We start from the raw sequence: 27,734 nt of genomic DNA, 5'->3' as shown, positions 1-27,734 counted from the left end.
TCATGTAATCATGGGAAAATATCCTAAATAAATAAAATAAAGTAAAGAAAAAGAACAGTTGGGGAAAAGAAAATGGCATAATTAGAATGCTCTCTAAAAAAGAGTATACTTCTATCTCAAGAAGATAATATGGATTTTATTTGGTCTGTGTTCTGTTGATAAAGACAAGAGAGAATTGTCTAAAGAATCTTATATCCAAGTCACTTAACTCCAGTTGCCTAGCCCCTTCTGCTCTTCTTTCTTGGAACCAATATCTAGCATTGATTCTAAAATGGAATATGAGGACTAAAAAGAAGAATTCTATATAGATACCGAAGGATGAATCTTAGTTTTATATATGAATGGATGAATTTAATAGCATTTATTATATACTTATTATGTTCTTTAAAAAAACGAATTTTACTTTCTGCTCTAGAACTGCTATTGGTTCCTAGGCAGAGAAGTGGTAAGAGTCAGGCAATTGGGATTAAGTGACTTGTCTAGGGTCACACAGCCAGGAAATATCTGAGGTCAGATTTAAACCCAGAATCTCCTGTATCCTGCCCTGGCTCTATATCCACCAGGCCATCTATCTGCCCTTGCATTTATTATGCTCTAAGTGCTAATATACTATGTGCTAACAGGACTGAGGAAGCCAATAGAAAAGCAGGACCACCTCTGATCAGATCTTCCTGCTTCTAGGTTCAACAGTTTAACCACTGAGATATCTAGAAGTTTAAAGCATACCTAAATTAAAGGGTTGAGTTATATGAGAAGTAGTAAAACACAGTGAAAGAATGGCTTATCTTGGTGTCAGGAAGATCTGGACTTAAGCACTGCCTCTGATGTGTACTAGCTATGCTTATAGGCAAATGATCTAATCTTGAAATGCCAAGAGCAAATCTTTGAGAATAAAGTAGTAGATGTATTTGAGAATAAAGTAGTACTTATTTGTGGAGGAATTTTTCCATACTGAGGATTCAATATCTTAATGAAATTGTTGCTTCAGACTTTAAAAAAGAACCCAAGGCTATCAAAGTTAAGATGTCATATAAATAGCAGGAAATATGGGTCATTTCTCTCCAAGATGATTCATCTCTTGCACTATATCAAAGGTATGAGAGATGAATCAACAAATCAATCACTTAATTGGCAGAACATTTATTCTCAGTATTTACTTCAGAGAAATGAGAGCAGAATTCCCTATCACTGGGTGGGCTAGAGTTCTGCAAATTAAATGAGAATGAATCAGTAGGTGAATTAAATGAAGTTGTTTGAAAAAAAAGAAATTTGTTCAAAATAATTTCCATGAAGTACAGGGATAAAGGATGTCTGGGACAAGAGAGGAGAATGAATATTGAATGGTTTATGGCTGAATGGGAAAAATATGTAGCTTGGGGGTGGGGTAAGCTCTTGAGGTGAAGTACATCTAGTAGTAGTAGATACCATTTAGGAATGGATTTAAATGCACCAAAAGCCATAGTATCATAGGCAGGATGCCTTCAAAACTGACTGCAAAAGGGAGGAGTCAGCAAAATAATGCTCTGTCTTGAGAGAAAGACATGCTTTTCTTTTTTCTTCTTTCCTTTCTCCCTTCTTCCCTCCCTCCCTCCCTCCCTCCCTCCCTCCCTTTCTTCCTTCCTTCCTTCCTTCCTTCTTTCCTTCCTTCCTTCCTTCCTTCCTTCCTTCCTTCCTTCCTTCCTTCCTTCCTTCCTTCCTTCCTTCCTTCCTTCCTTCCTTCCTTCCTTCCTTCCTTCCTTCCTTCCTTCCTTCCTTCCTTTCTTCCTTCCTTCCTTCTTTCCTCCCTCTCTCCCTGCCCCCTTCTATAACTTCCTCCCTCCCTTCCTTTTTTAAAATATAAAATCTCCCTATCTTGCCCTGACTGGAAATAGTGTGGCTATTCCCAAGTCTGATCTTACTATTGATAGAACGAAGCTTTGACTTTCTCCATTTCCAACATATTTTGCTTCTCCCTTTAGGTAGTCCAGTTGGTGCTATTCCTATAGGTTCACCATGTTGATGCCAGACTTAGTATATACATCTGGCTAACTTTAGCTATACTGAAGCTTAGAATTCCAAAGCTTAAGTGATCTACTAGTCTTGGCCTCCCTAGTAGTAAGTATTATAGACCTGTACACCAAGCCAGGAAGAAATCCAGAAGTATTTCATGTCTACAATAAATAAGAGAACAAAGAAGATAAATGGTTTTCAAAAGAAGAAACTATCTAATTATCTAAAAAACTCTTAAAGATTATTAATAGAGAACTAAATGTTGTTTCCTCAGACCTCATCCTTATTTATTGTTCAGTAATTGTAGATATTGTTAATCTTTCTCTGAGACAAGCTTCCTACTTCCCCCCGATTTGTCTTTCCCCACTTTAATCCATCTTACATAAAGTGATTTTCCAATTTTTCTGAAGAAGATTCTTACCATATTCTTCTACTCAATAAAGTCCAATAATCACTCATTACCTCTAGAACAGACTAAAAATTCCTTAATTTGTCATTTAAAGACCACCACAAAATTATGAGCCTACTTTTCCAGCATTATCACAAATCAGTCCCTTCCATACTCCGTAGTTCACCCAAAATGGCCTTCTGACTGTTCATTGCATTTGAGACTCTACCTCTCATTTCCCATCTTTTACATCATCTGTCTCTAATACTCCTCACCTCTGACTTTTAGAATGCCTTACTTTTCAGGATACCACTGACTTTGAGCTCCTCAATCACTTTTCTGGATAATAATCCATCTCTCTATGTGTCTCTGTCTGTCTGTCTGTCTGTCTGTCTGTCTGTCTGTCTCTGTCTCTGTCTCTGTCTCTCTCAAATTCTTACACAAACTGAGATACCTCATGCAGAGCACCACTGGGGGCCTCATCACCTCCTACCTGGTCTCCTTGCTTCTAGGATTTCTTCTCTCAACTCATCCTCCACACAGTTGTCAAAATAATCTTCTTAAGGCTTCACTCATCTTATGTAAACCTTCTGTTCAAAAATCCTTCAGTGTCTCTCTATTGTCTACAAAATGACAACTTAAGCTTTCATTTAAGAACCATTACAATCTAACTGCCACCTTCTTTTTCATCTCCTTCATGAATTCTCTATTCCATCTAAAAGGAGCAAATAGCCATTCCCCCACAGTTCCTGTTTTCAACTTCTTTGAAGATCATACAGAAAGTCATGACAGAATTTGAACACAGATTGTCCTAACTACAATACCTGCCCTTTATCTAATAGCATGCTGCCATTATGGAAAGAATGTAGTACAGTAAAAAGAGCACTGGTTACAAGAGAAGGCTTTTGGGGGAAAAGGAGAGGAGAAAATTGGGGAGAGTGGGAAGGTTTTGATAGGAATGCAAACATGAAGAAAAAAAGAAAAAAGTGTGAATGAAACATTTAAAAAATACATAGAAAAGAGTGGCGATATTGCTACTTCTAAGACAAATTTAACATATATTTTAAACAAACCAAGCTGACTGCAATAGTTTTGAAATTACATTAGTAATCTTTTTTTCAGACTTTGTATGTGGAAATATTATTTTTTGACAATTTCCTAGTTCATGATGTAAAAGAAAGAAGGTAAAAGAAGAGTACTGGCTCTGGATTTAAATCAGATCAAACCACTAAGAAGCTCATGACCTGTGTAACTATGTACAAAACTCTTTAGCTTCCCTGGACCTCCGTCAAGTGAGCAAAGTAGACTGAGCAGAGCACTGGCCCTGGATTTAACTCCTGTCTCTGATTCTCAATACCTCTTAGTAAGCTCTTAGTGACTAAGTGACACTTAGTAGGCTACTTAATTTCACCAATTTTTTAAAAAAGAGGAGATTGGACTAGAGAGATTCAGAATTCTTCCAGCTCTAATCTGTGTTCTCTCATCCCATAATCTGCTCTGAAATCACATGTTAAAGGGAACATACTTCATTGGGAAGGTGATTTGGATATTTTCTGGGCAGTGTCTACATTGAGTCCAAACAAAACATATCATTTAAACAATATATACATGCTAATGGAGAGAAAAACACAAAACATATTGTGCTAGTTTAGGGTCAAACAGGCTTGTAGCCTGATTGATGTTTGGCCACAAAACAATCTTCCCTCTACATGAAACATTTCCTAAAGTGTGTATGGCCAAACCTAAACTGGCTGCTGTCCTGCTCAGAGTTCCTAAAGAAAAACGCTATGCCAAGGAGTGCAGCTGTTAAGAGTTCCTGGAGGGAGTGTAAATAACCCTCCATGGGCAAGAATATAATGTGCTTTGTTCTCTTTGGAGTGGCTGTCAATAGCAGGTGTCCATATCTGTGGGAAACAAACAAAAACTGAACTGCTTCTTAGTTCCAGATGGTAGGGGCTCAAAATAGCAAATGGGTACAGTAACTGATACAAACTGTGTTTTTTACCACCACATGGATCCTTCTATGACATAAGTTTACATTTGCTACAAATTATTTCAGAACTTTTTTTTTACTCAGTGAAATATTCAGAGTTGCTTTTCAATGGCATGATAATGAATCTCCAAGCACTACTGGTAACATCTGGTGCTCTCCAATTCTAACATTATTACTTCACATTAAAAAAGAGAGAGCTTTCATTCCTCCAAGAAAAATACATTGGCTTTATTTCTCCCTTCTGTGAGGAGCAGATATAGTTAGCACAGTGGTTTTATGGGGGAGAAACATCTCTTATTACCCAAGGCTCTGATTTTTTAGAGGATGTTATTGTTACCATATGAAGCCATATTCATGACTACATGCTGGCCAAAGAAGAGTTGAGATTCTCTAAATTTACATCTTAACTCTTATACAATTCCAGATGTTTGAGAGAAACAGAATGAGAATCGGGCACATTCATTCACAATTAGGCAGGACTTTTTTTTATTGCAGAGTTGCTTTTTCCTATCACTATAGGCATGCTTAAAGTTTTATACATACCTATACATGATACTTACAGAATTAAAATTAATGAAGGTTTTTTTCAACAGTAAATTTTTAATCTTAAAAACACTCTTCAAATGCTGAATTTTAAATTACTGGTTTTAATTTACATTACTTCAATCTTAAGTTTGATTATATTAAACATTTAAGAAGTTCTTTACTTAAGAGAAATTTAAAAATTAGAAAATCTTGCAAAAAAGTCTAATATGAAAGTTTTTATTGGCATTAATAAAGTAAAATGAAAGGCTTTTGACAGTACCTTCTTTTTAAAAAATTAAGCATATTCATACATACATATTAGTTGGAACTGTCAAACTCTCAAATGTATACTGCTTACAAGGAAAAAGGTGATGATTAGAATTCTCTAAAAGGTTCAAATAACAAACAAAAGATATGAGAAGACCTCTCCATTTACTTTGCAGAGGTAACACATACAAGGATATGGAACACTTCATATATTTTCAGACTTTTTGTGGATTTATGGGATTAATTGATTGTATTTTCTTATTTATTTAAAAACATTTTTATGGAGTCATTTCTTTGAAGGAGGTGCAGGGAAATATATGAGAAAATTTTGATGGCATGAAAAAAATTAAAAAAAGGTAAAATTTTTAAAAGTAAGATTTGCATAACCCTAAACTTCTATTATATATGTGTATATCTCATAAATGCATATATATTCAAGGAAAAATTCATTTGAAAAAACGTAAAGGTACAAAAGAGCCAAATTCAGGAAACTTATAAACACTAGCTTTTAATATATTGGCATATCTTGTTTTTAAAATGTGCCTAAAGTTTCCTCATCTGACAAATGAAGAAAGGATGGATGATATGTAAGACATCCCCCAATTCTAAAGTAATAATGTTTAAATATTTTAAATGTTCTAGGTCCACAGTTCTCAAAATCTGAACTGTGGATTCACAGGAATCCTTAAGACCCTTTTAAAAGGACTCTAAGATCAAAACTATTTTCATAATATTAAGTGATTTTGTTATTGTTCAGTTGATTTGTTGTGTTTAACTCTTCATGATCCTGGAGTTTTCATGGCAAAGAAAATGGAGTTGTTTGCCATTTCCTTTCTCTTTGGATTAAAGTAAACAGAGGTTAGGTAACTTGCTCTGGGTCACAAGGCTGGTCTTAGGCCACATTTGAACTCAGTTCTTCCTGACCCCAGGCCCAGTGCTCCATCCACAGAACCATATAGCTACTCAATTAAGTCATTATTTACCTATTAATATACTTCTTCCTTTTCAACTATATATTTGGGTAAGGCTAGATTCTCTTCATATACTTCAAGGAAAATCACAATAGTCTGAATCTAAAGCATATATAACAATCTACCTATATTCTATTAACCTGTACATTAGATTTGCAAAAACATGTAAGCCAATACAAAACTTCCCATTGATTTTTGTTTTGTTTTTGGAAAATATTGTTATTTTAATAAAACATGTTATGCATATTCATATGTAATGGACTATTTTAAGTGAATTAAAATATTTAAAACACTTGTCAGTTTTTATTTTTAATATGCTAACTATTGGTAGATATAAATAAAATCCAATTGGGGTATTCAATAATTTTTAAGAGTGTAAAATGGTCCTGAAACAAAAAAAGTTGAAGTTCTTTTCTGGACTCATTCTATGATATTATTCACAGATTCCCACTGAACAAATGAGCAGAAGAATGATTTATATAGTAAAAACAACACTGCAAAGAATAACAACTTGGAAGATTTAAGAACTCAGATCATTCTAAGGACTTAAGCATCCACTATTCCATAGGGCTAATTTTGAAGTGTGCTGGCCACCTTATAATAGTGACATTAGGGACATGAGATCCAGAATGAGATGAAGATTTTTGTACATCATTGGTATAGGAATTTATTTTTTCCTGCCTATGCATATTTGTACTAAGTTTTGCTTTATATTTCCTTTTTATTTTTTAAAGGAACTAGAGGTGGGGGCAGGAAGGAGAGGAGGGTTGTGGATGGTATTTCAAAAAATAAAAACTGAGAACAGAAGGAAAGCCAGAAGGAATCAACAAATAAGCAGAGCAGCCTTGGAAGTTCAGGCTGACCTCATTATATAAAAGAAAAGCAATAGAATTAATAGAAACCTGCAGTTTTATATACAATCCATTCCTGCTCTTCACTATATATGGACATGGTCACTTTATTTGATATTTGTTAAGTTCAGAATTTAAAAAAATTAAACATCTGGAAAATAAAAGCACAGGCACCAAACCAAAACAGAAAGACTGAAACTGTATCTTTACCAATCTCACATTGTTAATCAATATATATTTGACCATGTATAAAGTTAGAAACAGTCTTTTCCCTTCTATAGCATATTGGAAGTCACTCAGATGTCTGTTATGTACCTTCATTCTACTCTTAAGGCTAAACAATCTCCTTCAAAAACGTGGAGATTATCAAGAGATCATCCTGAGGGAAATCTTTTTGTTCACTAATAATAGAAAACATGGTATGTCTAGGTCAACCATATGTCCAGGAAAAAATACAACTCAGTTTCTTCTGCTCTAATTGTATTTATCTTTCTATTTGTATGTTCTCTTGTAGGAAGATTTGAGTTCCAATCTTATCTATAGCATTTATTAGTTGTATGACCCTCAGCAAGTCACTTAAATATCTCTGTTTCCACATCGGTATAATGGGAAATGATAAGAACACCATACCTCAAAGGATTGTAATTGATGAGCAAATGAGCTAAAATGTGTAAAGTATTTTTCAAAGTGCTATAAATATTAGCTACTACAGTCAGTTATAGAAATTTTATTATTATACTATTATATACTATTTATTATATACTATTATACTGATATATTGAGGTGGCATGATATAGTGCCACTAAGTTCTAATGAATATTATATATTTTATTTTACAAAAGTAAAAATGTTTGTTTTCCATAATGAAACCTAAAATGAAAATACGCTGTTTTGGCAGGCAGTGGTGCCAAAAAAATCTCTAGAATTCTAGCACAACATAGTTGGAAGGTTTTTATTTAAAATTTTATATTTATATGGTATAAATTATTTTTTTGTGGGGAAGTCCTTGACAAAATACAAAATTATTTTCAGGGTGAGAATCATCAATGTAAGAAATTAAATCCATCAATGATCATTTGATAACTTTACTTGCCTGTTTCAACTTCACATATCTCAGTTTTTCAGTCTTTCTCTGGAAAGGATCATATCTAAGGATAATTAGCAAGAGACAAGCAACTTGGGAGGGAAAGGGGCTGGAAAGGTTAGGTAGTGTCCAGAGAAATGGGCTCATAGTTACTTTAAAAACCAGAAAATCCCTCAATCTTTAGAGGAATGTGTGGTTTATACATATAAGTTTACTCTTCCACCTGAACAATTGACAGACTAAGTAATTCATTTGCTGTATAACTTCAGGAAATTAAAAAATTATAAGATACTTAATGTTTATCTTCCAAAGATCTTTAGTTGGACTTGTCCATTATTTGAACTTATCACCATTTGCTCATTAAGCTGGCACTCATGAGCATTTTATGGGGAAAGTTAGAAGTTTTTTAAAATGAAATATTAAAGAATATCTTCCTCCTTTATTATCGTGTGCATTCACACGTTTACAGGCATGCGAAAACCCATAATATGTTTTGCTTAATCTATGGTTGTATGTGTTTATGTGTACACATAATACATGAGTAGAAAATGAGTACTATCCATATTATGACATGAAGTTGGTTCAGGGTTAGTGCCATGAGAAACATATTTGAGAAAGGTACTGAAGATGGAAAATGAATTGACCCTAGAAATGAATAGGAATAAAAAAAAACTAGATGGTTTACATTTGAGAAATTGTTTTTTAAGAACACTAAGTTACTTTTCAATACACAGATGTCTATCTTCAAAACAAATTATCTTTAAATGCCATTCTTCAGTTGCAAATCTTAAAATATCCCAGTCTGAGATATTAAAGTAGTGGCTGATACAAAAAGCAGGATATCATTTAAGAAATGTGGAACTGGAGATGGAGATGAGCTGGTCACAGAGTAGACTAAGAACTCCTATAGAAAGGAAGATATTAAGTATATTGGCAGTATGATCTCTGAAGGATCTTTGGGAAATGTGAACAAAAATGGAATAGGACGAGAAAATATGTATGGTTTGGGATCTGAGGAATACCCAATTCAATAAGATCAAAAGGCCATTGAAGTATCTTTCTATTTTATATATCTACTTAATCAATCCTCTAACTCCCTAATTATGCACATGCTTGTGTATATGAGAGAGTCAGAGAAAGAGAGACACACAGAGTAAGATGGATAGAGTAAAAGACAGAGAGAAAAACTAAGATTCATCAAATTTTAGGACTCTATCAAAATTTTGTTATAAATGAGATCCTTAGCCACTTGTATTGAGAGAGGTAGGGGAATCATACCTCTGGATCATGTCACTCTAAGGAAGCTAGTTGACACAATAGATACAGTACTAGACCTTGTGTCTGAAAAACCAATCTCAGATCCTTAAAAGTTGTGTGACTCAGTTTCTTGATATGAGGAAAATCAAGGAATTGAATTCGGTGGCCTCAATAGTTTGTTCTTTCCAGCTCAAAATCTATGGTCCTGTGAAGTCTCTTCTAGTACATAAAAACAAATAAGCCCCTTTCACATTGAGCTGAGCACAGCTCTTTCTGAGAAATATTTGCTTAATTTCTACTAATACCTAATAAAAGCACCACAGACCTCCTCTACAAGTGAAGAATTTAGCATTAGTTAATAGAAAATTTTGGAAAAAAGGACTAATCCCATTATGAGTGAATAGAACATAGCTGATAAATACAAAATAAGGTTTATACCTGCTGAACAATTGTTGTTAACTCCAGGCAGAGCTGGATGACACTATTCCTGGTGAGTGAGTAGTCAGTCACAGCAGCAAAAGGAGATCTAGAAAAGGAAAAGAAAATTGGTTTGAGCAGGAATAGTTCTTCAAAAACTCCAAAACATACTTGCTACTATATAGTCTGTGTATACTGTACATGAAAGGCATTGTTTAGCTCTAGATACAGAATATAGATTTCAGGCAATGATCTTTCCCTTAAGCATGGGAAAAGTGACATTCAAATAAAAAAATTTCAACAATAGTTACAGAGCACCAATTGTATGCCAAGTATTTCATGAATGCACTATTGCAGTAATCTGACCATGTCTCAAGTCTTGCCCCAGTTGAGTCCATCTACCACCCAGGTGTCAAGTTGAACTTCACCTCCTTATTCCAAACTCCATTGACTCCCTGTTGCCTTCAGGATCAAATATAAAATTCCGTTTGCCTCTTCAAGCCCTTTATAATCCACTCTCTTCTTGTTTTTCAGTCTTCTTATACATTACTTTTATCAACAGACTATAGGATTCACTGATGTTGGCCTCTTTGCTGTTCTTCCTACAAGACATTCCATCTCCTAATTTTTCATTGCATTTTCACCGGCAGTTTCTTGTGTCTGGAACTCTTTCCCTCCTACTCTTCACCTTCATGATTTCCTGGCTTCTTCTGATTATCAACTAAAGTCTCTCTGCAGGAATTCTTTCCTACTTGTTAATCTTAGGATCTTTCCTCTGGTATCTTAGATTTATTCTGCATATATGTTGTTTATATATGATGATTTCCATGTTGTTTTCCTGACTGAACTATGAGCTCCTTGATAGCAAGGACTATTTTTTGTTCATTTGTTTTTTTGCTTTTCTTTGCATCTTCATTGTTTATTAATACCCAGCTTAAATAATTTTTGTTGATTTGATTTGACCTCCTATTGCAAAAGCCTCTTAACTCATTTTCCTCCTTGTCTTCAGTGCAGTCCATCCTCCTCACAGTTGCTAATGTAATCACCCTAAATATATATCTGATTACGTTTTTCACCTAACCAATAAGCTCCAGTGACTCCTTGTTGCTTTTGGGATAAAATTTAAACTCTTTTGTTTAGCTCTTAAAAACTTTCACAATTTGGCTTCAACCTACCTTTCCAATCTGTAGCCTCAACATATCTTTTCAACTTCTTTGCATAGTATTCTACCTCCCACATTCTACAAAAATCAAATTGGCCCCCTCTCTGTTCTTCACATAGAGTTCTTCATCTGCCCTCTTTGGGAGTTTGCACTGGCCATCCCTATGCCTGGATATACTCACTTCTCCCTATTGGATTAAAGAGTCCCTGTCTTTCTTCAACATAAAATTCAAGTTTCATTTTGTGGAGTTGTTCCTGATCTTCCCAAATGCTAGAGTCCTACCTCTTACTTTACCTTGTATATTCTTCTGTACATATTTGCTGATACACTTGTTGATCTTTGAGAATGAGGATTGGTTCATTCTTTCTACTGGTATTCCAGGCATCTCAAGGTTATTGAATGATTACTAAGTGCTTATTAATGAGTCACTTGGCCATTTTCTGTTTAATCTGTCCTATCATTCTATGGAGGACAATTTCAAATACTGATGTATTTCTTGGTAGAAATAGATTAGGAGTCAGGAACAGATAACTGATATTTAGAAATTTTAGGTCTTATGAAGATGTTTACCATAACTCCAAAGTTACTAAACCATACATATCCTTAGTCCCAGCAATATTACTAGTAAATGTATTTCTAAGGAGACTTTTTAATGAAAAGGTAAAGGCCTATATATCCAAGTTGGACATTATGAATTATCTGTCCTTATTTTATTCAAATTCAATTAATTATATTTTTTCAAAATTATATTTTATTTTTTTCAGTTTTCAAACATTTTTTCTCCCTCTTACCTCATCTTAAGAAAGAAAAACAAAGTAAAATCCTTTCAATAAATCTTATTCAGCTAATTCCTTCATTGGTCATGTCCAAAAATGTGAAACTCAAAAATGTGGCTCTGTTTAAGGTGACAAAGAACTGAAAACTAAAGGCTTACCTATCAGTTGGGGAATAGCTTAATACAGTATTATGGAATATGAGTGTGATAGAATGGCATTGTAATATAAGAAATAATAAAGGAATAAATTTAGAGTAACCTGGAAAGGCATATAAACATAGAGTGAAGTGAAGAGAGTCAGGAGGACAATTTATACTATAATATAAACATTGTAAAAACAATTTTGAAAGACATAATAATTCTCTTTAAAGCAGTGATAATCATGATTACAGGGGACTGCCAATCAAGAATGCTACTTATCTCTTAACAGGTCATGGACTATCCAAAATAAGATACACACTTTTGGACATGGCCAGTGAAGGAATTAGTTTTGGATCACTATGCTTATTTATTGTGAGGATTTTCTCTTTTTTTTCCTTCTCAGGGTGAAGAGGGAGAAACAATAAATGTTTGAAAATTGAAAAAAATAAATTTAATTTCACAAAGATAGTAATTGAACTAGAATAAAATAACGACTTAAAGCATTCATAATTTCCTATTGGTCAATAATTTACTTTTTCAAAATATTAGATAAACACAATGATTATAATAATATAGTCAAAAGAAGTCTAAAAGGAAGTCAGACTGATTAACTGTAATAAAAGTGCTCAGTCCTAGAGAATTTATAGCAAACCACATCCATTTTATTTTAATGGAGAAATGGAGGAATTCAGGTCTTGAATGTTATATATACAGTCAGACACAATTGGTATTACTTATTGCTTATTGGTTTGCTTATTGGTTTTGCTTATCTGTTTTTAATTTTTTTTTAAAAAAGCTCATTTAAGGATGGAGAAGATAAAGGGTGATGATTAAGATATGAGAACAAATTGCACCAATTTGGTATTAAAGTCCTTCAGAGAAGGAGATTCTACATCCCAAGATAATCATTCCAATATTTATATGAAATTATAAAGTAATTATCAATTTTTATCTAACACATTCCTCAGCTTGGTGAGTTCATTAAGGTTATTTCATATTTTCCTCAATCTTCTGTGGTCTGACTGCTTATTGGTCTATCCATTCAAATTCATTGGACATTTCATAGCCTACTTATGAGAAGGTTTAGATCCAGTGTTTTCTAACATTAAATGTCTCAGTAATTGAAAAATGAAATGAGACATTAAGAAGCTACAAATCAATGAGAAATTTATATGGATATATATGTCGTGTATTCACACACATATATATGTAAGTAGTCATTTATGGACATTTATGGAAATGGATTTAGAAATCTAATAACAAGATAGTTTTTTAAAAGCAAATGAACAAAGCAATCATCAAATTTTGCAACACTGAAGCATAAAAAATGGCACTTTAAGAATTGGAACTGTTCTGATCAATATAGTATTTGAATTTCTGGATTTGAAAAGGTCCCTTCTTATAACATTTTAAAACTTTATTCAAAGGTGATGAGATCAAGCACAATATGAATTTACTTATAAGTATTTCTAATAGTGCCAGTCAATCTTCAATTATACAAAAAAGAAAATCCATTTGATATACAAAGGTTCTAGCAAACTTAATTCTGGAGGTAGTTTTTCATTCTTCTTTCTATTCCTATCCATCTAAGAAGTATGAATTTCACCCTAAGATTTAAACTTTCAATCCAAAGGAGGAAAATATATTATTTCTCTAATGGAAAATTCTTTCCCATTTGGGGTAGCATATTTCCAATATAATTAAGAATTCTGTAGGTCAAGTTAAAATTTCTATATTGAATCTAAAAAATGACCACAGAAACTTGGGCTTTAAAAAAAACAGAATAGGGTAAAGTCACAAGTTAATGTTATATTTTTGTCTTTAAGTAATTATCATGCTCATGCATAATTAAGAAGATTAAGACTAAAAGAATGGCTGTAATTTTGACGGGTCATTAAATGCTACATGAAGATTCCCCAATCATTAGATTAGTTTATATCTTTCAATTGTGAGGAAAGAAAGGCAAACCCCAGGGCAGTGGCAGACTGAACAGCTTCCAGTGTTAGAACAGTAAGCTGAAAGGACTCAGGCTAATATAGAACTCAGCTTAGCTTTGCTCAGGTTTCCTCTTTTGTTTTGCCCTGTGCATTTAAGCCTCCAGGAGACACTGAGCAAACTGCTTACCTAAACAAATTTTAGGGGGCAAAGCTGCAAAGGAGTATGTACTGGCTTCCATCCTTTCCTTCCCCATCTCCTCCAAAACACACACACAAAGGCAAACACACACCAAGTCCCCGGGTTCCAGAGTCTCACAACCATTCCATGGAACAGCTTCCATAAGCTTTATTTTGTCTCAGCTTCCACAATCTCCCTAAACAATCCTTTCTAGCACCTCTCTGCATCCTTAAAGAGTACATCCATGCTACGGGCACTTAAAGACTTTCCTCATTGCAGCCTCAAAGGCATTTAACTTGTTTTGCTAGACTTCAAAGATAAAAGATGTACAAGTGGGTGGAAATTCCAGAGAGGTAAATTTTGATTCAATATGAGAAGACTCTTCTAAAATTAGAGCTGTCTAAAATGGGAAAGTGCTGCCAGGGTGATGATTTTTCTTTAATTAGAGGCCTTTAAATAGAACTAAAAGACCACTTATTAGAGCATGGGATTCATGATGTGAATAGAGGTTGGACTAGGGTTTCAAGCTAAAAGATACCTTTGTCCAGTTCCGACATTTGACAAGTTCAGGAAACTGAGATTAAGAGAAGTCAATAGACTTGATTAATACAGCATAATGAGCAAGTATCAGAGTCAAGATTTGATGTCCAGATAAAATACTCTTGCCTCTATAAGCAGGGTATTTTAACTTTTTGGTTTGTGTCATGGACCCCTTTGGTAGTGTGCTGAAGCCTACTTTTTCAGAATAATGTATAAAATGCACATGATTTTGAAGGAAACTAGTTATACTGAATACAATTATCAAAATATCATATGTTCCTAGTTCATAGACTCATTGGATTTCAGGTTAAGAACTCAAGTTTTAAACCATGGTACTTCTGTAGATGACTTCTGAAGTCTCTTAACTTTCTGCTTCCAGGACGCATGATCTTTATCTCTTTCCTTCTCATCATCTCTGCTGGGACATTGCGCCAGCAATCTTTCCTTTTTTTCTGTTGCAACTTTAATGTGCATCTTTCCTCTCCATTAATTTATTTTTTTCTAACTATGGATATGCAAAATTTCCCTATTTTCCCTCTACTCACAAAATCATTTTCTTTTCACTTTGCTATTTCCTCAATAGCTATCATCCTATCACCATGGCCAAATATTTTCTCAAAGATTAAAATGCTTGTCTCTACTACCTAATTGACAACTTAGTCCTCAACCATTTGCACTTGGACATTTCTTCCCACCACTTTACACTGAAATTACTTTCTTGAAAATCACCACTTATGTCCTGAATCTAATGACCTTTTTTCAGTCCTCAGTCTCCTCAACTTTTCTGCAACTTCTGATACTAATGAATAATCATTCATGACATCTAACAAACCATTAGAGCTTGGTTCTCTTGTCACTCCCTTGACTTAGTTGTGGAATTGCCATCTAGGCATACAGTTCTGGTTACATGTATTTATATACCCACCATACCCTTGACATACACAATGATCTTTGAAATTAGAAATGTTGTTTTGCTTATCTTTGTATTTTCTTCAATTCCTAGGATATTGCTTTATTTATCAAAGTGATAAATTGAAAAAAAAGTTACCTAGGGAAATTTCTAATTTCTTAACTACCCCCTGGACTGGAATACTCTAAGCCTTGTTAGATCATCCAGAAGCAGATGGATTAATATCAAGGGTGCTGTTCTTTTTGGAGGTAAGAACAAGTACCAGAGCAGGGTACTAAGAATTATACCAAGATAGTAAGACCTAAAAACAATCAATAAGCTTAATCCTGCCAGTTTGGAGTATTTATGGTCCTTTGCAAATAAATCATAGTTTTGCAAATTATTTTTGTCCTTCAAATTCTTTTCAGGCAGAGTAGAGAATAGCAGCAGTTCCCTTGGTGAAGAGTTTCAAAGAAGGAGAATTCAGTGTCTGGCAATTCAAAGAAAACCATGAAAGACCACATTGGTAACTCAATCTATTTTTAGACATTTTTACTGGTGCTGGTGTGAGGCCATTATATAAAAAGGTCTAAAATGTCCACAATATAGATTGATAGGACAGATTCATAAAAATTTTTAAAGGAAGATGAGATGTGAAGAACAGCAGGGTGTGCACTAAAAATAGAAGTGAACACACGCTGCAAATGAATTCCAAAGTTCCTGACTGTGCTTCAACTTCCAGGCTTTTTCCTCTGGGAAAGGAAATATTTCATTCAATTCAATGCTTAAAAGAGGAGGGGAAAATGGTTTTGTTAGCCTTCGACCTGTTAACCGGCTTCAGAAAGGTAGTAAACTAGGTTTCTAGAAAAAGAGATATAATTATTTAATTTTAAGTGACAATTTGTAGTTTTATGGGTTAATTTAAAAAATACTCCTCTTCAGTTCTATCTCATTCTATAAACATTTAAAGCATCTCAGTTTTCAAATAGTCAGTAGTTTTATTTTGCATATAGAAAGACAGGCTAACAAAACTCTTGGGAAGACATAAAAAAGGTGAAAGTTAAGAATATTGATAGGCCTATTTCATGAGCAGAAAACTTCAGTCTCACAATGACATGTCTCTTATTTCCAATTAAAAACTCTACTACTGATTTTTCCTTTGATAACATTTCCTTCCTTCTCTTCCAGAAGCTTGCTCCTTCAATCATCCCTTTCTTTCCCTACTATTCAATCTCTTCTTCATCAATAACTGTTTCCTTGATCTCTATAAAGGTCCAGATTTATCCCATATGTGGGGAAAAACTGTTTTCTTGACTCTACTATCCTCACAAGTTACCATAGATTCAGTTGTCATTTCTGTGCGGATTATTCCCAGATCTTTTTCTCTACACCACGTCTCTTCCAAGCTCTTCTCTCACATCTCCAATTTCCTGCTTAGAGAACTGAAATTAGGATACCTGAGTTTAATATTAACTTTACCATTTACTATGTGTACTTAGAGAAGTGATGTAATCTTTCTAATCTTTAGTTTCTTCATGTGTGAATAAGGGAATAAGATTTAGTAATCTAAAGGTCCATTATTTTAAACATAATAATAATATCAGCATTTATTAAGTTTTGAAAAGTGCTTTACAAATATTATCCCACTTTATCCACTCAGTACCCCAGACGATAAATGTTATTATCTTATTTTTATAGATAAGGAAACCAAGTCTGACAGTAATTAAAACATCACAAGCTAGTAAATATTTGAGGCTGGATTTTAATTCAGTTTTTTCAGAATCCAGATCCAGGGATCAATACACTGTAACACCTAATGATCTCCACTTATCTGTCCCAGAGGCATCTCAAACTCATTATGTTTAACAAAGAAATTCATTATATTTCTCCTTCCACTTCCTTACTTTCCTTTGTTTGATACTGCAAAATCTGAATATTCTTTTGCAGTCCCATTTAGAAGATGGCATACATATCTCAGTTCCTCTAGCAAATTAGTCAATTCTATATTTTCCCTTTTCCTTGTTAGATTTGTTCCAAATTGTGAAGAACATTAAAGTTCTGTGCTTTTTACTGTTATTGTGTATGTATTTCTATAATTCAGTTAGTTTTTTTCTTTATGAATTTATATTATGAATTATTATATTTCTATAAGAATTTACATATGAGGCGCTTAGAGCATATATGTTTAATATTGATATCTTCTTGTCTGTGGGTTCATTTGAGCATAATGTAAATTCCTAGTTTGTCTATTATTTTATGAATTTCCCTTTTCATTTTCTCTGATTGCAACTTCTCCTTTGGTGTTAAAAGATATATAACAATTTTTCTTCCACATTTTTATTCTGTGTATGTCTGATTTTTAGATGTTTCTTACAAGCAACAGATTGTGAGGTTTTGTTTCTTTATACAATCTGTCATAATGGATTATTTAATCCATACATATCTAAAGTTATACAAGGTTTACATTTTACTACATACATATATATTCCTGAATTAGTATTTTTTTGTTCCTCTGCTTTATAAGAACAGTATTTTGTTTCTTTAGTTCTTTCAATTTATCTTCTTTAAGGTAACCCTATTTTCACAGGCTCCCTCTCCAATATTCAAGCATCTCTTTTCATTTGTCACCCCTTTTCCTGGCTTTGGAGTTTTACTTAGTTTAGTAATTATTTTATTACTTCTTTTTATCTGGTAATCTAACTTCTACTGCTTTTCTCTTTCTGGTAAGTAGCTAATTAAATTCTTCTGCTTTCCTTTAATTTATTTTGTTAGTCTTTTTATTTTCTGCACCTTTTCCTATAAAGGATTTCTTTATCTCATTTTCTTCATTAATTCCCTTCACCTTTCATTTCTTCTAATTTTTTTTTTACTCTTTGATTCATGAGCCTTATACTTATTTATTGCTTTTTTACTATCTGTGATACTAATGGAATTAAAGCTTTTAGGGTACTTATTTTCAGTTCCATTCCAGACATTTTCTGTTACTGCCTTGTATATTTTGGCTCTTCCAGTTTTTTCTGTTGTGCCTTATACTGATAAGTATTAGTTCCTTTGGGAGATGGGAGGAAATTAGTATTTCCACAGAGTATAAGTTTCCCTGTATCCCTAACTGTATAATGTCATTTCTAACCCCTGCCCTTTTCATGATTATATTCTTTCCCATTTTCCATTAAATGTCCTTTAAGGGGTCACATCTTCCTAGCCATTCTGGATTGTGGCTATCCCCTGGAGCACTGATTGCCTTTCTCTTGGGGTAAAATTCTGTTCATGGGGGGCACAGCATTCCTTCAGAGGTGGTTGCATTTCTGAACATCGAATCTCAGCATATTATTCCTATTAAAAGTCCCCCCTCCCTTTTTCCATTATACATCTCTTCCCCCTAGAGTGTTTGCTCTTCAGATGAGGTGAGTCATTCTTTTCGCTATTTCAGATCTTTCCTTTGATACTTCATTGATTCTTCTGTAGCCCTTCTACCTGAGAGACTACAGGAGCTATTTTTATTTCATTGTTGACCATTGACTTGATTAGGGTCATAACACATCCTCTTCTATTTTCTCCCCTTTTATGCACCTCTCATACCTTTATTTTCTTTTCACATAAAAATTTCATTAATGCATTTGTAAAGGACTGTGTGTTTTAGTTTATGTTATTTCAGGCTCATTCTTCCACTATCACTTCACCAATTAAAATTTTGTTTTCTGCAGAATCTTGTGCACTTTTAGAAAGAAATATCTAAGGGGTACTTCTCTTAAGTTTTGTTGTTTTAGGCTTTTTTAATTGTATAAGTATAATTCTCTTTTTTCTCTTTCTTATAGTCTCTAAATATGGGATAATTTATTTTATTTTTGTTTTCTGTAGCAGCTCTTATTTATCTTTTTTGCTTGCAAAGTGGATAATCTGCTCATGTCTTTTTTATGGGAAAATGCATAAAATATCCTGGTTTTATTGATAACTATATTATTATTGATTATTAAACTCAGGTTTACAGGATATGTAATTTTGAGTTACATTTTAACTTTTATTTTAAAGGCTATATATTCCATTCCCTCCTGTGGTTTCTGTTAAGCTTATAATAGTATTGTGCTATTTATATTTCCTTACTTTTATGTTAAAAGTTTTTTCTTCTGGCCCCTGTAGATACAATTATGCATAGATATAAATATGTATATATAGTATACATAACATATATGTATGCACACACATAAAGGCATACATATATATATAAACATATGTGTTTAACAATGGAATTCTTAAATTTAACTCCTTTGCAACATAGATTTTTTATTATTTTTATTATTTTTTATTATTATTTTTATTATTTTTTTTTTCCTTTCTACAGGTAGATTCTAGAAGTGAGTCTAGTGGATTCTTTCAAATCTTTCATGTATTATTTCTTAAATTATAGCATTCAATCTTTTTTGACATGCTCTGGGAGAACTATGATTTCAAGTTGCCTTTATGTCTCCATATCATTGAGATCCATATGTAGAGATACTTATGTAGCAATTACATACCTTTTTTAAACATTATTACTTCTTTATCCTTATTTTCCAGATTATACTTCAATCAAGTATCTTTATGTTCTCTTCAAGGTTCAATTCAAGAGGTATTTCCTAATTTATCTTTGAAAATACCATATCCTGCTAGTAGAATGAAAACTCTTTGAGGGAAAGAATTGTCTCACTTTTTTATTTGTATCATTTGCACTCAGACTTGTACTTGGAACATGATAGACAATTAATAAATGTTTTTAATCAAATGATTGACAAGTTTCCCTATTTCTTGACAACTTTTGTTTGCAGTAGCTATGTATCTACAATTTTATCTGCCACTACCAACTTTAAGGAAATGTACTTTTAGTGAGAAATTGCAAAAAGTATATCCTTTGTCATACCTTGAATCCCGATTTCAGAAAATAGCAATGAAATTTATGTAAGTGGACTAGACATGCATTATTGTACTATTACATAATCATTTATATTAATGAGACTATTTTAGTAAATGTATTTTTGATAACATTTAAATTTTCAACTAAAATCACTTGAGCAAAGATGTTAGCAAAACTTCAATGATATTTTCTTCTTTAAATTAATAAATTAATTTTACAAACATAAAAGACTTGTCATATATCTGCATGTATTTGTACTATAAAACATACAAGAGATTTCTTTTACCTGTCCAGCCATGCCAGCAGACTTTTAGCTGCTCCAATCAGGTCCACAACAGAGGTCAGGAAGTCATTTGGCAATTTCCGGCTAGTCCTCCCATCATAGTGGCCACTCCTCCTCCTTCCAATAATAAAATTCTGCAGATTTTTGGCAGATGCGTTTAACTTGTGAGAAAGGGTTTTGAGGTTTTCAGTTTCCAGGCCATAGTTCTGAATTTTAAAAAAAGTGACATTTAAGATCATCATCTTAGCATGTTGTCCTACAAAGTAGCAAGATTTCTATGACATAGTAACATAGATTTTCTTAGTAAAAGTTTATGTCTACTATCTATCTATATGTCTATCTTTCTCTCTCTCTGCATGTCTATCTACATGTCTATCTATCTATCTATCTATCTATCTATCTATCTATCTATCTATCTATCTATCCATCTATCTGTGTCTGTCTGTCTATCTAACACTCACTCTGTCTCTGTCTCTCTCTCTGTCTCTTTCTTTCACCTAATCTGTTCATCAGTCTGTCTACCTACCTATCTATCCTCTATCTACACATAATTTTAGTATGAAGAATCAATCTCAAAAATAGATGACTTAAGATCTTGAGAGATCATAAACTTTAACCTTTTCAATCACACCTTATTTAAATCATTTCAGGCATATAACATAGATATATCTTCTACCTTGATGAAGTAAAAGGAAACATTTGAAAAACTTTTCTCCATAAGCTTGACCATTTAGAAGTTTAGAGGATTTCTTTCTTTCTCTTCTTAAAATTCTTACCTTCTGTCATAGAATCAATACTGCATATTGGTTCCAAGGCAGAATAGCAGTAAGGGATATGGGGCAGGCAATTGGGGTTGTGACTTTCTAAGGATCACACAGTTAGGAAGTATCTGAATCCAAATTTGAACCCAGGACCTCTTGTTTCTAGACTTGGCTCTCTATTCATTGAGCCACCTAGCCATCTCTAGTCTAGATTTCTGGGGGTTAGGAGCCTAGTGTAGGGGAAAGAAAAATAGAATAAGAGATTTGGAAGATGATTAATGCTATGATAGGTTTATTATTAGGATGAGGGTGAGGCTTGAAGTATACATTGAATGTAGACCTTTGTTCATGGTTCTCTACTCAGGCCAAAAGGAGTTGAGGCTAGAACATTTTATGGATATTGTGAACATATTTCTTACAGGACTTGTGTCTATTGTTTTTGCCCATACTCATTCATCTTCCTTAACAAATAGCCCTTTCTACCAATAATAGACTATTATGGACTAATACATAAGATTTAAATAGTATGTATATAAATAAAACTATTACCAATAATTATGTGTTATAATTATCTTGGAATTCAGGGATGAGTTGGGTGGGGTAATTAGCTGAGCTAAGGGAGATATTTCTAAGCATATCTTAGAAGGGGACATTTCGGGGAATAGGTCCTTCATGGCTAGCATATGTGGGGAGAGGAGGAGATTGCATTTCATTATCATGAAAGTCCTGCTGTTCATGACTATGCTGGGTCAAATGGGCAACACAACTTGCTTACAAAGGCAGCTTTAGTCTTGATCTCTGTGACTTGTGACCCTAACTATACCAGTTATCTCCAGAAAGGGGTATGTGGCAAGATCCCAAGGGATGTGAGAACAATCAATGGAGGGATAGAAGATGAGTCACATTTGCTTCCCTTTGCTCACCACCATTTGTGGAGCTGTCTCCAGTAACTATACCACTTCACTCCATCAATTACCACTTTTACCACCTATGTTTTCCCTTGTAGTTGTACCAGGTGAGGGGCAAACACAATAGTTATAACCTAAACTAAGCCAGGCATCTTCAGGCAAAGATTCCTCCCTCACTGCCAGTATTCCTGCTCTGGACTCATTGTTTCTTGACTGTGACAGACACCTCTTCATGTGTGGGATATGTGCTCAGAAATTGATTGTTCTATAAAGCTACCCCCAAACACACACACACACACACACACACACACACACACACACACACACACACACACACACATACATACACTTAGTTTTTCAGTAAGAAAGAGTGAATAGCTCAGAATGAGCAAAAGTGAATGGGTGGTTATTACATTATTTTTCTATCAAAACCAAAAGTTCTCTGTTTTTCTTAAGGAAAATTCCATTTTTTCATTTCCTCAGATTCTAATTTTCTTTATTCCCCTTCACTTTTTACTCAATTGAAACTGTTCTCTATCAAATAACCAGGGATATGATAATTAACAAATATGACGGCCTTTTTCAGTGCTCATACTTCTTTACCTTTTAGCAGTGCTTAACACTGTTGAGCATGCTTTCTTCCTGGAAATTGTTCTTCCCTCTTCTTTTATCTTAGAAGTTTTTGTGACACTGGTCTCTCTTAGTTCTCCTATAACCTTTCTGACTGCTCTTTCCCATGGCTCACTGTCCAATCATGAATTATAATCCTTCTTCCTAATTGTGGGAATTCCATAAGGATCTGTTCTGGGTCCTCTACTCTTCTTTCTATAAGTTTCCATTTGATGATTTCATCAATCACCTAAGTTTAATTACCTATCAAGGCACTGGATAAGGCAGAGAGTAGAGAACTGGACCTAAGGTCAGGAAGACCTGAATTTAAATCCTTCTTTAGGTACTTATTAGCTGTGTGATCCTAGGCAAATTACTTAGCTTATATTTGCCTCAGTTTCCTCTTCTGTAAAATAGATATAATAAGAGAACCTACCTCCCAGGGTTGTTGTGAGGATAAAATGAGAAAATATTTGTAAAGCACTTTGCAAATCTTAAACTTCCCTTTTCCTGTTGAAAGCATCAGTATCCTTCCAGCCACCCAGGTCTGCAATCTTGGCTTCATCCATGACATCTCACTTTATCTCAAACCACATAGGCAATAAATAATAAAATCCCATAATTTCTTTTTTTTACCTCTGCAATACTTCTTGTACTATGCCCTGTTCTCCATACTCATGCAACCACTACCTTCATTAGGAATTTATCACCTCTATTACAATAATCTTCTAATTAGACTCTCAGACTCAAGTCTCACTCCACTCCAATTTTCCTTCCAAACAGTGACCAAGTTGATTTTGGTAAAACACAGGTTATCAACTCAGTTAACTCCAATGCTCTCTATTGACTCTAGGATCAATTATTATGTCACCTTTCAAACATCCTTTTAGAATTTTTCCATTTTTGTGTATGCTTGATAACATTCAAAATTATTAGTATAGTTCTACACACCTAAAATTTATAAATAATAAAAATATATTTGGGGGATTATATCATTAATTTTATTTTTACTGAGAGGAGTACAAACGAAAAAATGTTGATGCTACTGATCTATGGGATGTGTTAGAGGAAAGCTATAGGATTTCTAGAAACATAGGTCCTAGGGCTAACAAAGAATAGAGAAGTTCCTTGTTTTGAAGGATTTTATGTTATTTAAAAATTGTTTGTTTGTTTTCTACATTAAAGTTTCTAATTCTCTCCCCTCCCTGCACTGGAGAAGGCATCATTTGACAAAAAATTCCAATGTATATATTCAACTATTGTCATGGATGTTTAGTTTGTTAATTCTTTCTCTGGAGGTGGGCATTCACAATGATTATTCAACATATTTCTGCTACTCTATATAAGGTTCTCTTGGTGAAGTATTTAAAATCATGAATTATTTATCATTATAACTAACCCATTGAGTATTAAAATTCTTCTAAGATGTCCTTCACAAAATCCAAACAGTCAAGTGACAGATTTCTCCAAATGTTCATATTTGCAGAATTTTACTAATGGCATTTTACTAACTTCATTAATTTTGGAACACTGTAAAGGCACCTTAGTGAAATCCCCAGAAAATGAGACTTGTATCACTACTCATGCTGGAAAATCAAAGGAGATGGAAACAGAACCTGTATAGTACTTGCTTATACATAGTTATTTACATGTCTTCCTCATTAGATTCTGAGTTTCTTATGGGCAGGGTCTATCTGTGCCTTCCTTTGTATCTCCAGTGCTTAACACAGTGCCTGACACATAGTAGGTCTTAATAAATGAATACTGATTGTCTGAAAAACTTATGTTGCCCAGAAAATGGAAGGTAGTTGGATAGGCATCAAATTATTCATTAGTTTATCGTTTTTGGAAAAGCACAATAGATGGAAAATGAATTGAGGAAAGAGTGTCTATGTCAGATAAAATTTGCCAAAATCCACTGGCCTATCACTTATTCCAAACAGACCCACTGTTACAAAATCTTTACTCTCTAATCTCCATATTTTCTCAGTGATGCTGGTTGGTTGCCAACCATAGAACACCAAGTTACCAAAATAATTAAAATAACAAATCAGCATTTCAAGTATGTCAGAAACATTACTAAGCACTGGGAATACAAAGAAAAAACAAAAACCAATATTTTCTTTCAAGGATCTTAAATTTTGAATGGGGAAGATAAATAGGTTGAAAGAAGATATATACAGAGTAAATGGAAGGTAATATCAGAGAGGAAGGCAACAGCATCTGGGAAGACCTACAAAGGTCTTTTGGGGAGCTTGGCATTTGAAGGGAACCTGGGTTTTTATTGAGGAGTTGGGAAAGGAGAAGTTTAGATAGCTACTCAGCCAGGGAAAACAAATGAAGATGGGAGAAGGAATACTGTATGTGAAGAACAAGTAAAGGTCAGTACAATTGTATAGTACATAGAAGAGATGAACATGTCTGAAGAATGGAAAGGTTGGAAGAGGCCAGGTTGTGAAATGCCAAACAAAAGATTTTACATTGATCATTGATCTTATAGGTGATCAGGAGGTACTGCAGTTTATTGAGGATAGAGCTATGAAATGTCTGGACCTATTCACTAGGAATATATCTTTGTCAGATACATGGATGAATTGGACTGGAAAGAAGTCAGAGATAGGGAGATCAATTAGAGAGATACTGAGGCAATAAGGACTTTAAAGAAATGACTGTCTGGAAAGAAAGGGAATACTAAATAATAGATGTAGTGATAGAAAGGACAAGAATTGGCAATGGATTGGATGTATGAGATGAGTGAGAATGAGGAATTGAGGATGACACTTGGGTAACTGCAAGAATGGTGGTGCCCTTCACAGCAAATGGAAATAAAGAAATCGAGAGGGATAAAAATGAGTTCTAGTTTGGACATGTATTTGAGAGCTGCCATGGAGAGAGGAGACATAAGTAATGTCAGGAATGGAGGGAGTAAGCAGGAAGACAAGTATGATGGGAAGTAATATGCAATAACTCAAGAAAAACAGGATGGAGACAGATTGTGAAGTTTCAGAAGACAAACAAAGGAGTGTCCATTGTTTCTTAGAGTCAAGAGTGGGGTCCTGGAGTTTTTTGAGCTGACAAATAATATGATAAGATTTAAGAGTTAGGAATTTCAAGAATTTGACAGCTGAGTGAAGGAACTCAATGATTCCTCAAAAGGTCTGGAATTCAATTTCTTTAGAAACATATCCAAGATCATTCACGATATAGACAGGCTAATAATGTGTTTAAACCTCAACTGTTAAAGAAAGGGCACCTTTAATAAAGTAAGCTCTCAAAATTATACATTTTAGAAAATGAATAAACTTTCCAAATACCATCAAAATAGCCTTTTATACTTTTAAAAACGATGTCAATTCCACAGATCCTCATATATCATTACTTTACATATAGATAGATCCATACTCACATCATTCATTCAACAATTCAATTTCCTACCTAATCTGAAAATAATTTTTCCCTGGCAAATCTTACCTGAAGTCACTTATACATAGCCTCCAGTTCAAAGGATAGATTAGACTATTTTTCTTAGATAGGAAGTGATAGAATTTCTCTGTCTTCTACCTTTTCTAGCCTGCATTTCATTTTCTTGGCTAATCTAGACTGTAAAATCTGTCTGACAGAGGTCAGTTTCAGTGAGGAGTTTAAATTCTGAGTCTTGAAGCCAATACATAGAAATAGGCTCCTTTACTAATTGAAAATCAAGTGGATTTATCTCCCAAAAAAGCCTTTCTCAATTTTGAGGTTCTACCTCGTAATGCATAGAATTTGCACCTATGTCCAAACCTGTGTAATCTTTACACTATCTGACATACTAATTATTCTTAACAATGAATGAGTACCAAAATTTCTTCCTTAGTATTTCCTTAAAAAAGCATTTCAGCTCAAGGCAGTACATCCATCTTATGCTTAAAGCTGAGGAATAAAAAAATAAGATAAAGGTGAAAAATTTTAAAGATTTTTGGAATTTTGAAGATATATTATTAGATTTTTCATTTTTTAAAGTTAAGCAGACTGGTCTATCAGTTGATCAAAAATAAGTATGCTAAGGGTATATCCAAAATAATTATATTGTAACTTCTCTATAATACATGTTCACAAAAAACAACTATAAAATAAATGCATGCATAAATGAGCCATTAGAATGACATTTATTCATCTATGAATACTAATGTGCAGTTACTTCAGCAGTTTTGAAGCAATTAAATTTTTCCTCCCTTTTATTAGATTTGTACTGTGTATAGAGTCTTCTAAACATCATGCATATGGCAGGGGAAAAATTGAATCTGAGACCAAAAATTCCAGGTTTGAATATGTCTGTTGACCCTTACTGTGTGATATACACAGTATATCACACAAGTGATATTGTGTGATATACACAGTATGTAACACAAATGATATACACACAAGTGTAAAGTGGTTGCATGTATTTGGATTTCCATTATTCAAGGTATATATTTCTCTGAGGTGCAATTTCCATAATCTAACAAAATAAGATGACCACAATTTTTCTGGCTCCCATATATGTAGTAAGTGTTAGATAAATAAATTTACATGAAAGCTATAAATGAAAAAGCATTATACATGTGTAATAGCATTGTTGTTATGATAGTGATAATGAGATGAGACTGTTGTACAAATGTATTTATAATAAAGATTATAAACACTTTGCTTACCTAGAGTTATATAATTATGATCATAACCATTTTTTAAATGAGGAATTCACTTAAAAATAGAACTAAAACTCAGATTGTAAGTAATTGCTAGGTTATAGTACAAGTAGCAGTGGAAATACTAGTTAGGACCTGGATCTTCTCAGTTTACTCATTTAAAATGAAAGAATCCAAGATGAACTCAGCTCAAATAGATTTAGATTCTATTAGATTATAAACATGCAAATGAAAAGAAAAGAAAGAAGAGGTCC

The 27,734-nt window shown here is 33.6% G+C and overlaps 1 protein-coding gene across 28 annotated transcripts in view; it reads right to left on the bottom strand.

Annotated features, from left to right (window-relative positions):
* The window catches only part of CNKSR2 (connector enhancer of kinase suppressor of Ras 2), a 300,281-nt gene that overhangs the window by 198,035 nt on the left and 74,512 nt on the right, over window positions 1–27,734 (bottom strand). For all 28 annotated transcript variants that reach the window (XM_056793349.1, XM_056793338.1, XM_007493430.3 and 25 more), the window contains exons 3-4: window positions 20,539–20,741; window positions 9,764–9,851 (exon numbers count right to left, since the gene is read on the bottom strand). In XM_056793349.1, the coding sequence (XP_056649327.1) occupies window positions 9,764–9,851; window positions 20,539–20,741 (291 nt within the window). The remainder of the gene's footprint in view (window positions 1–9,763; window positions 9,852–20,538; window positions 20,742–27,734) is intronic.

Source organism: Monodelphis domestica, chromosome 4 (assembly GCF_027887165.1).
Source record: "Monodelphis domestica isolate mMonDom1 chromosome 4, mMonDom1.pri, whole genome shotgun sequence".
NCBI lineage: Eukaryota > Metazoa > Chordata > Mammalia > Didelphimorphia > Didelphidae > Monodelphis > Monodelphis domestica.
The sequence above is the reverse complement of the archived record's forward strand: the minus strand, read 5'-3'. Positions and strand labels throughout refer to the sequence as shown.